General features: G+C 42.8%; 1 protein-coding gene across 1 annotated transcript in view; it reads left to right on the top strand.

Annotated features, from left to right (window-relative positions):
• Positions 1 to 12,003, top strand: part of TRPC6 (transient receptor potential cation channel subfamily C member 6) — a 250,146-nt gene that overhangs the window by 237,194 nt on the left and 949 nt on the right. The window contains exons 10-11 of the mRNA XM_069759187.1: positions 10,997 to 11,080; positions 11,332 to 11,407. Of these exons, the coding sequence (XP_069615288.1) occupies positions 10,997 to 11,080; positions 11,332 to 11,407 (160 nt within the window). The remainder of the gene's footprint in view (positions 1 to 10,996; positions 11,081 to 11,331; positions 11,408 to 12,003) is intronic.

Here is a 12,003-nt window from a genome sequence, read left to right as displayed (position 1 = left end):
TAATGCACAGTCATAGCGCCGACGCACGCTCAGAACGTCAGAGACCCGAGCGCAGTGCAATAGCCTCACCGCAGCGGGACTCTGATGTCGTGCGTGTGTGTTGGCTCCTTGGTTATTCTGTAGACCCAAGGCTTAAAGCAGCCTGCAGTCTACTGAATGGAGAAGCAGCAGTGTAGAGGGATCGTGTCTTCCTGCTCGACCGCTGGGCCTAACTGTATTGGTGCGCTGTTCACTGTGATCTGTTAAGGGTAGTGTAGCTTCAGGTGAGCTGCTCTGACAGTGGAGCCTGAAGCAACCGCATTCTCTGCCCCCTGGTAGCTACGCTACTTCACCCATCGGTTCACCGCCTGTGTTTGGTTTGAATATTAATTTTGTGCTGATGGACTCCTTCAAGTGCTCAAAATTGGCTGAAAAGTAAGAAAGATACAACTGTCACCTTAATCGTCTCCTGCAGCTCTCTTACCAACCCTATAGAGACCTCTATCTCCTGCTGTAGTGGAAAGGTCCTGACTCAGGGACAAGTGACCACTTCCACCAATCACTGGCTATCGCCGATCCCTGCTGCTGCCAATGACTGGCACCAGTAGTCACATCATTGGAGCAAGAAGAGGAGGAAGCCGGGGGACCGGCAGTGTAAGATCGACATGGGATTGTTGAGGTTAATATTGCCTCTTGTATACCATTATAAAAAATATCACTTCTCAGATAAAGTTTTTTTTTCAATTACATGAATCCCCCTTTTGTTGCACCCTACCCAGCTCTTGCTATGCCCTATAGACCTTTGCGTTGCGGGCAAAGCCTTGAAAAGCATTCTCACATGGTTCGGAGCCATTTTAATCCCCCTATATAATAACCACATTGAGATTACAGCTGACATCACTTCCAGTCCGTTCTTATCTCATTAGAACATCTCTCCACAGAACACAATGACCGTAATTACTTCACTTGTCTCCACGCTGAAGTTTACACCAGCGTTGGCCAAAGGAAATGAGTCGCCTGCTTGGAGAACCTCTGAGGTTTGATGACCATGCAGCGGTCCAGCTGTGTTTCTTCTCTGCAGTGTAATGAAAATCAGAGGCTCTTGTGTTCACAGACCGTCATACAATTTGATCCTGCTTTTAGGTTTGAGGGATCATATCTCTGCTCACAAAAGGGAAATGGATGTGATTGCTGCTCTCCATGTGCCGGGCTGGCTGGGGTCACGCTGAGCACTTTGATAATGTTCTTTATAACTGAACTAAAGTATCAGCCTCAGGAGTTTACGTTTGAGGGGTTTTTTTTTTATTTATTTTTCTATTTTTTTTTTCTAGTTTATAGCTGAGAATCTTTTATCTTGCAACTGCACAAATACTAATTCTCAGACTCGCATGTAAGACCTCGTAGACATATTACGCAAGCTCTGAGTTGGATGGAGACAGTTGTACGGTCACGTTGTACCTCTGTGTGGCGCCATATATCGGTACAGGGGTGTTAGCCCCGATTCATTATTGCATTTGTGCCTTTTTTGGGTGTTTTTTTGCTTGTTTTTAATTAACCCCTTTCTTAAAGTCTATCTTCTACAACAGTGTTCCCCAAATCCGGTCCTCAAGAGCCACCAACAGGTCATGTTTTCAGGATTTCCTTCGTATTCTACAGGTGATAATTGCATCACCTGCACAGGCAATAATTCCATCACCTGTGCAATACTAAGGAAATCCTGAAAACATGACCTGTTGGTGGCTCTTGAGGACCGGACTTGGGGAACACTGTTCTACAGCAGGGGTGTCAAACTGCATTCCTCGAGGGCTGCAAACAGGTCATGTTTTCAGGATTTCCTTGTACTGCACAGGTGATGATTTAATCACCTACACAAATAATGAGTTGGTGATTAAATTATCACCTGTGCAGTACAAGGAAATCCTGAAAACATGACCTGTTTGCAGCCCTTGAGGAATGCAGTTTGACACCCCTGTTCTACAGTATGTATTCATTTGTTTGTCTTGTTGAGAAGTTTGGACACCCTTATCAGCTGTAAGTGGAGGGAGGGGATTCCAACAAAATTTGGCAATCCCCGTAGAGATAAGGATGACCTGAGTTAGTGTTCCCTTTTCAAGGACAGCCTCTGTGATGCATACACCATTGGATATAAGATATTTGTTTCCAATTCTGCCATAGCGTGAAATCTGAATGTTCTCCTAGCTACCCAATAAATTATTAATTTCCCATTGAAAAGTCTGTTAAATCTTGTCCACATAGCTAAAGAGAGGATGATATCTGTCAGCCGCCGTTATCTGTTACTAGGCTGATATCTGCTCCGTAATGTCAGATGTGATGAATACAAATGCTATGTATTTAATGAGGATATTGAATAAGATACGGTTTATAGCACAATGACAGTGATTAGTGTTCAGAAATGTTACCAGCGACCATCGGGACGTCCATCATCTATGAGCAGCTCAGATCAATACTGATGTTAGCATCAATAGTTCAATAAATACCATGTACCTGAGTTCAATAGTAATACATATTTAAAATATGTTTACTCTATACCATTTGATTATTCTTAAAGGGATTATCTGTAACTTTCGTATTTTTTTTTATGTTGCTAAGAACTTATAGTATATAGTAAATATACCGATTATGAGAACACCAAAAAGAAAGACCAAAAAATCCCATAGGAAAGGTCAATAAGCTTTATTACAACAGTAAAAACAATTGAAAAAATATAATAGTGTATTTATGAAGAAATAGAAAAGCAACACAAACAGAGAAATGGATGGGAAAACCTGGATGGTAGGTAATGCGCATGTATAAAAATACAAATATATAAATATGTGTAAAAAAAAAATGACAAAAAATGTAACAATCCTGTAGCTGTAGTATATACTGCAGTCAGGGGAATAGTACGAAGGACTAACATAGCATACAGGATATAGTACATATCATGTCAAATTCATATAGTTCAGGAAACAGGTATAAAGTGAAGAGCGATAAATGCATGTGAATAATGTCAAATATGTGACCTAGACACAAGAAGAACTGGCACTGTGATGCCAATATGCATCATGGCCAATAAGTGTCAGCCTTGTCCATTAAGTACATATCATAGACCTAGCCTACAAAGGAATACACACATATTACCTTGAAGCAATGGATGATCCGGGCACACACCACACCCCTAGATGAAGCATTTCAATGCGAAACGCGCGTCGGGTGTTTGTGGATGCATGGATCATCTATTGCTTCAAGGAAATATGTGCTTTCCTCACTCTTCCTTCGCTTCTCTGTATATTTTCTGACTGTCCATATATTTTCACTTAGGTCCGGATTCTTGCTCGCAGGGCCATTACTTCTATCCTATCTTATATTTTGCACTGCGCTTTGACTTCAGAATACACTGGTGCTCTGCTACCTTCAAACATCAATTTGTTTCTGCTTTGTTTTCATCCTTTGGTATTAAGAGCAAAAATGTGCAGATACTTTTGTCTTTGGTGATACAAATGTGTCACCATAATGTAGGACCTATTGAGATCATCGATGTTGGGCGCTCTCCTTACAATGTAAACCCATTGTTGTTACTTAAACATTTTAGTATCCTGCAACCATGCAGATGTGGCCTCCTTCACTTTTCCACAAATTTCATTAAATACTCCTAATTTCTCACAATACCAATTCAATGCAACATGCGGAAACTCGCATCACGTTCACTGGGCGAGCACATAGTCACATACAGCATAAACATCTCCCTAAAGAATATCATAGAATTATTATTTTATTTTTTTTCAGAGCTGGTCATCTCAAGAAACTGATGGAAGATCAGGAAGATGACACTTTCTTCGATGACCCCTTTTGATGCTTGCATGCCAACTGTAAATATTGCAGTCTGCAAAAAAAGAGCTGTCTAGTGTGTAGGAAATTACAGACAGAGAGGAAGGAGATGCAACATTAATATTTGGAGACTGACGCCAATATTTCAGTGCCCTGCAACATCAATTATAGTTAACACTAATTTCCTGGCAAAAACAAATGTACATCAATGAAATTGGATTTGTAGGGTCATCCTCATGTTTTGATGCTCAGGATCAAGAATAGAATTCTCAACTCCTCTTCTTCTTGCACAGCTCTCATAAAAGTGTATGGAGAGGGCCCTGCACATGCACGGCCACCAGTCAGCATGCCCACCTCACCAGCTAGGATGACGATTAGAAGTCCTCTGGTACTCCAACTCTTCCTTGTTTCATGGAATGAGGCTGACACCGCCTATGGATTTCACTGTTGTTGTATCACTGCCTATGGAACCATATCTCCCTCACTTCTGTCTGTGTCTTCAACCTAGCCGTCCATGAAGACCGTATCCCCACCACACATCCACCCACTGTCTTCTTCAATCCTCTAGTTTTATTGTGAGGGTGGACCAGGGCCATAGTCATGGCCAAGAGCATATGCGTAGTCGTGCCCTGGTCTCCCATCACATGATACAGTTCTCATTACTCAGCATACCTATGTCTTCTCTCACTGTGCCGTCAGGGTCTTCTCTGCATTGCTGGAAACTTTCTGTAATCGGTTTCGCATGAATTGAGATACAGTCCATTGCAACTTTTAACTGAGCAACTTTACTGACTTCAGGACACAGCACATCCATTTCCGTTACAGCATTAATACCATGTTTCAAGCAGTACACGTCTTCTACTTTCCCTTCACTCTTCTCCCTGTCACACAGCACGTGCCTGGGATGGACCGTATCATACGGTTCCTCAGCGTCCTTCCTGTCCAGACTTCCTTTGCTTGGTAGTTCCCACAGCTGTTTCACCCTGGATCTGAGGGCATCTGCCCATGCTATAAGCTTCCAAATGGTGAGCGACCTACACGTCTGTACTGCCATGTTATTCCTTTCAGCTCCAGTTCCCACTACTGATGTCACTGCTGGTGTCTTTGCTGCTGTCTCTGTAACTCACTAAAGGTCCTGGATGGCTGGGCTATCTTCCCTGAACGTTACAGAGTACGAATTCCATACAGGCGCAGTGAATCATTCAGCTGATTATGGCAACAGATGCGCGACGTGTCTACAGGCACAGGAAGCCGGTCACATTAAAGGGGTTTTGCCACAAACGAAAGTTCATTTTAAAAATTTTCTGTGTCTGACCGTGTACGAGAGCACATGGGGTACACAGGTCAAAGAAGAGATGACATGAGAGGAGAAGACAGCAGATGGGGAGAGAGAAAGCGCACAGGGGTGAGAGAGACAGCACAGGGGGGAGACGGCTCAACCGGGACAGCACATGAGGGGAGAACACAGCATAGGAAGGAGACGGGGGGATATCACATGGAGTTGACAAGTCAAAAAAGAGAGCACAGAGGGGAGAATTCAGCATATGTGGAAAGAGAGAGTGGATAGGTGGGTGAGCACATGGAGGGGAGATTCTCAGCGCAGCAAAGCCTGCCCCCATCGTGACATTACCGTCCTCCCGATGCGATAGCATCAGGCCTCCATCTAGTAATATTAATAAAAAGGTTCGTGATGCCAGTTGGAATGTTCAGCCTGGTATGGCTGGGCACTGATGAGGGACCCTGGGAGTTAGGTAGTGATGGACAGTGCCAGATGAATAACCCCTTCCCAACTAGGGCTGGCTCCCAGGGGAGGTAGAGCAGGAAACCTTGAAAACCTTTGAAACCTTGGTCATAGTAATCTGTGCACACAAATCTCCAAGGGTGCCCAAACTTTTGCATCAACCCATTTTCCTTTTTGTATTTTTTTTAAAATGTAAAAAATTCCAATACATATTTTTTGTTGTGTGTGGTTCAGCAGTGCTAATGCTTATTGCGGTTTTACAATGCTGCAAATCTAGACAATAACCACAGGTTTGTCGAATGGGTGTGTGAAAACATATAGTAGATTTGCGCAAGTGAAGACCTGGGGAGAAATGTAAAGAATGGTGGTGAAGGAGGATTTAAAAAGGTTTACTAGAGGTAACAGATCAAAGAACAACAAATCCACGGCATGATGATAGGAAATAAATCCAATAATCGGGTTGTATAAATGCCGAGTCACAATAAACCCAAGGCATTTACCCCTTCCCGACATTCGCTCGCGTTGTGATTTTTTTTTTTTTCACGGCTATACATTATCAGCTTCTGTGAATAACCTTGTGGGTTCAGGGTGCTTAATGCACATCTAGATAAGGGTCTAGTTTCCAAAATGGTGTTACTTGTGGTGGGTTTCCACTGTTTAGGCACATCAGGGGCTCTACAAACGCGACATGGCAACCGCTAATTATTCCAGCATATTTTACATTCAAAAAGTCAAATGGCGCTCCGTCCCTTCCAAGCCCTGCCGTGCGCCCAAACAGTTGTTTTCCTCCACATATTCAGTATCTGCGCACTCAGGAGAAATTGCACAACAAATTGTTTGGAGCAATTTCACCTTTTACCCTTATGAAAATGCAAAATTTGGAGCTAAAAAAAGATTTATCTAGGAAAAATGTGATTTTTTTTTATTTCCATGGCTCTACGTTATAAACTTCTATGAAGCACCAATGGGTTCAAGGTGCTCAATAGACATCTAGATGAGTTTCATAAGGGGGTCTAACTTCAAAAATGGTGTCACTTGTTAGGGGTTTCCACTGTTTAAGCACATCAGGAGCTCTTCAAACGCAACATGGCGACTGCTAATTATGCCAGAAAATTTTTACATTCAAAAAGTGAAATGGCGCTCCTTCCCTTCCAAGCCCTGCCATGCGCCCAAACGGTAGATTTCCCCCACTAAAGAAAATTTTTGTGAAAGAAAAGTTAATGTTTATTTTTTGTTTTCACATTCCAAAAATTCCTGTGAAGCACCTGAAGGGTTAATAAACTTCTTGAATGTGGTTTTGAGTACCTTGATGGGTGCAATTTTTAGAATGGTGTAATTTTTGGGTATTTTCAAAGTCACTTAAAGTGTGATGTGGTCCCTGAAATAAACAATTTAGCAAATTTTGTTGTAAAAATGAGAAATCGCTGGTCAATTTTTAAACCTTATAACGCCCTAACAAAAAAAATTATGCTTCCAAAATTGTGCTGATGTAAAGCAGACACGTGGGAAATGTTAATTTTAACTATTTTGTGCAATATGACTCTGATTTAAGGGCATAAAAATTAAAAGTTTGAAAAGTGTGAAATTTTCACCAATTTTTTTTTTTTATCACAAATAAACGTAAGTCATATCGAAGAAGTTTTACCACTATCATAAAGTACAATATGTCACGAGAAAACAGTCTCAGAATCAACGCGATCCGTTGAAGCGTTCCAGAGTTATGACCTCATAAACTGACAGTGGTTGGGATTGTAAAAATTGGCCCGGTCAGGAAGGTGAAAACAGGCTTCGGCGTGAAGGGGTTAAAGGAAGTAATAGAAAAATCATGGTTGCCGTACAAAACCAGTCTATGAATAAATGAATGCTGTGGATACACAAAGAGCCCGAGGCACAATGACGGCCATGTAAATATTTAACCACTTACGGCTTTTGTGAAGCCATGTACAAATTGCTTTGTGCATGTGAGATGAGTGCGCTGCGCACATAGGTATTCGGCTTACGGCAGGGATTATTAGCGGTGTCTCCAGTCTGTGCACATAGCGGGACTTGTATGTGACAGCTGCCGGAGAGACGATTATGATAAACCTGCATTGGAGCGTGAAACGACAAGAATTATAATACGGTAAATTACTCAACAAAGCAGGCGCAGTCTATAGTGTGAGCGTGACATCATGGCTCATTCTGCATTCACACGGCTCACATAGATTGACTCGAATAGATTTAATTTGGCTCAATCCCAGTAAATCCAGCGATAGAAGTGATGTGCGGACCATCCGTCACCATTCTGATTCTATTAAGTGGCACTAAAGACGTAAAAATCCCCCCCTGACGTGACCTGACGGTATTGATCGTTGGATATTCAGATGTAAAACAGCGGCGCTTGTCAGTTGTAGCAGCGCTCAGTTAGTGCTCTGTTGATGAGGATATTAGAATATGACATCTGTTGTTTTTGCATAGGACTGCAGATGACGGTTTTGCATTTTGCATCACTTTAAACACAATACAGCCCTACGTAAATGGAATCTGTCACCAGGTTTTCGCCACTTCATCTAAGAGCAGCATGATGTAGGTAAAGAGACCCTGTCACTTACTGGGTGCAGCAAAAAGAGTTTTCTCCGCTGAAGATGTAGCAGTGCCGAGAAAGCTAACGCCGCCCACACTTCAGATTTCTACGTACATTGTATATTGACAGTAAGCGGCTAATCAATACTAGCGGTGTAATTAGGCCAGGGTGCATGTGGGCAGCTAGTCCAGCATCCAAAATCTCCTGCTGATAAAACACTGATAGCATTGAAACAACAGCACACAGCCTAATCAGTGCCTTTTCACTGAAATCAGTGTCTCAGCCCCTACCGCATGGTGTTCTCAGATTACATAGCAAAAACCTGGTGACGGATTCCATTTAAAGAGAACTGTCCATCAGTTTGAGGATGTTAAGTTGGCCACATCATAGAATAGTGGCTTCAAAACTGCATAAAACATTTTTTTATTTTTAAGTTCTCATCTGCATTGCACAGATATTAGCTTGTAAAGTTAAGATTGTAATTTTCGCTAAGACCAAGTGGCTGGTAGCAGCGATGTGTCATTGATGGCGTGTTCTTTTTCCTCTGCATGGCGTTGACCAATCATAAGCAGGGGGCGTTATGCAGAAGGAAACAAAAAGAACCCACCCCCAGAGAAGATCAGATCTTGCTTTCTCTGTGAGACATGTAATGACACACAGCCCTGATTTCACGGATCTGATTGCCTGCAGCTACTGTGATTAAAGGGATTCTGTCAGCAGGTTTTTGTTACCTCATCTGAGAGCAGCATGATGGAGGCAAAGAGGCCCTGAATCCAAAAATGGATCATTTATTTTACTTGGTGCAACCGCTCTGGCACAATCAGAGTATTTAGACTTAGCACAGCAGCAGAGCTGAGAAAGCTAGCCCCGCCCACACCATTCGCTTATAGACAATGAGGTGCTTAGCACAGAAGGGGGCGCAGTTGGACCAGGGCTCACAGGACCAGCTAGTCTCTGGACCCCATTGTTGGCGGCGGGCGACGACAGTACCTGGCTTGCACACTGCTGCTGCTCTCGGGGCAGGGCACTTCGCTCTCTGGCTGCTGCATGGCTGGCTCAGCTCTGCTCGGTCTGCACGACTCGCCTCTGTGCATACTCTGCTCTGTACAGTATGGGTGTGCTCTGCAGACGACGGGGGCCCCTTCTACATGGCCCGTCGCCACACCGGTACACTCGGATGGGGGAAGCAGAGCGCGCTGCTCACTGCTCTGCGCACCGCTCTGCACACCGCCCTCTGCGCTGCTCCCCACACTCCTCTCTGCCGGCGCTAGACTCCTGTCCTACACGCGCTTTTCCTTTATATATCCCGGATGCTGTGCGCGCTTTCTGCCTGTCTCTCCCCGCCTCTCCTGGTCTGCTTTAAGGTCCCACCCAGGCTTCCCTCAGGCTCTAGGGGAAGGTCCGCCTCCTCAACGCTGTCCCCCGGGAACAGAGGATGCAGCCTTTCTAGTGCAGGTACCCGCGGTCCGGTCAACCTCCTAAGGGTAAGTTCACACAGGGCTGTTTTGCTGATCTTCTTGGCAGGAAAGAAGCTGCGTCAAAAAACGCAGGTTTAGGTGCGTTTTTGTTGCTTTTTTTTTTGTTCCTCTTTGTCTATGCTAATGTCCTTGGATTTTCAGCAGCAAAAACGCAGCAAATAATTATACCTGCGTGTTTTTGCAGCGTTTTTTCAAGACCCGTTCAGGTCAATGGGTGAAAAAAGCTGAAAAAAACGCAGCAAAAACGCTGAAAGAAGTGACAGGCTCTATGTCCAAAAACCACAAAATACTGATCACACAAAAAAACCAAAGCGTGTATATAAGATTCCTAAAATCTCATGGGCTTTGCTGGTACTGTAAAAAGCAGCTGAATATTAGCATAAAAAAACGCAGCAAAAACGCCCTGTGTGAACTTACCCTTACAGTAGTGCAAGATTTATCTACAACCTAACCATTGTGGAAAAATGTGGGGGTTCCTCACCCAGTCTTACGCCTCCCAGCTGTTTCTGTCTTCATTTGATGAATGTTTTTCAACTTCCATATGAAAATGATGATCGTTATCTCCTGATTAGTATAATCGGTTCTTGTATTGTTGTAATTCAGCTCTAATCCATTGTACTCTCCACCATCTTCAGTAGCAGTGTATTTGATAATATCGCTGACAGTAATTATCGTTCATATTATTATGCACACGGCAAAGCGATTGCACAAATTAATAATAATAATCGTCCCTGTCATTTATCAGGTCTAGTACATAGAGGACATATACTCAGCAGTGGTGTGTGACTGCCACCCAGTGGTGGAACTGTAGAAGTAACTGAACGTGGTTGTATTAATATCCTTTGTGGACTGTGGTGCAACGTATTATTTGGGCTAACAGTTCAAAGTTTGCAGAAATGTTCTCTTCTCCAACTACAGATTAGAACCAAGGATAAAAAAATGTTCAATCATTTAAAATAAGTAAATGTATTTATGTATATTACATCGTATAGCAGGCTGCCTTTTTCTTATCCCATGCAGTCACCACTAGGGGGAGCTAATTGCATGTGGAATTCCAATAGTTGCTCCCCCCCCCCCCCCCCGGAGTGATTTTACGCATGCGTGCATTTTTTTTTTTCTGTGTGTGTACAAATCTTGCACTATTTGCACTAAGAAGTTGCAGAAGAAGCTTACAGACAAAAAAAAAAAGAGCATTTTTTCGTTTTGCTAAAATTCTATAAACTACGTGTGCGATTTTGATGCTAAAAAAAGTCAGCGAATAGCACAAGACAAAAAAAAAAGTGACTTTAAAAAAAAAAAACAAAAAACAAGTGATAAATGGGGCCTCAAATGTTCTATATTTTCTGACTGTACCTATGTAATCCGTGTAATATTAGTAACCTGGACGTGTTCCTGATTGAATTGCAGCTTGGTCACAGTAAACACTCGAGTGTAAGAAGTTCTGAAGATGGAAACTTAAACAACATAAGTCATCCACCCACAAGATATCAGGTGATTGAATATGTTGCATGGTAGTCAATGCTGCAAAGTCAATGCTATGTATTCTGAAATAAGCCATCAGTCTCATTGTAAGCCTAAGCTGCTGCGATATCCCTCCCCCATGCTTTACACTGCAGCTCTGCTCATTCAGATTGGCTGCTGAGTATTAACACAAACCCTCCCTAAAGTCATTGGATAACTTGGGGGACATCAGATGATTGGGGTCTGCATCAATGTGTACTGAAATCCTTTCCTTTTCCTAGAAAATAATGAAGCGTCTCATCAAACGATACGTGCTCAAAGCTCAGGTCGACAAGGAGAACGATGAAGTCAACGAAGGTGAGTCGGATAAATGTCTTAACTGATGTCAACTATTACATTTCATCCCGATTCCTAAAGTGTTGGCATCCTTGAAATCGTTCCAGAAAATGAAGTATTTTTCCCAGAAAATTATTCCAAATGTACATGTTTTATTATGTTTCATTATGCGCATGTTTATTTTCTTTGTGTGTATTGCAACAAAAAAAAAAAAAAAAAATATAGAAAAAAAAAGGAAACTTGGACAAAATTTTACACAAAAGCCCCCCAAAAATTGTTGCGACCTTTCCAAAATTGTGGATAAACAACTTTGTTTCAAGCATGTGATGCTCGTTCAAACGCACCTGTGGCAAGTAACAGGGGTACGCAATATGAACATCACACCTGAAACCAGATGAAAAGGGGAGAAGTAGACTCAATCTTTGCATTGTGTGTCAGTGTGTGCCACACTAAGCATGGAGAACTGAAAGAGAAGAAGAGAACCATGGTTGGACTGGCCCACCGGAGAACCAGCACTGACATCTGCTGGCATACAGGGTTGGCAGTTGCCCAGAGCCCTCGCTGCCCCAGGGGCCCCCAGTCAGTGTCGTGTTGCTAATAGCGGCACACTACACAGC

This window comes from Ranitomeya imitator, chromosome 3 (genome assembly GCF_032444005.1).
Source record: "Ranitomeya imitator isolate aRanImi1 chromosome 3, aRanImi1.pri, whole genome shotgun sequence".
In the NCBI taxonomy this organism is placed as follows: Eukaryota; Metazoa; Chordata; class Amphibia; order Anura; family Dendrobatidae; genus Ranitomeya; species Ranitomeya imitator.
This window is presented reverse-complemented; position numbering and strand designations above follow the sequence as displayed.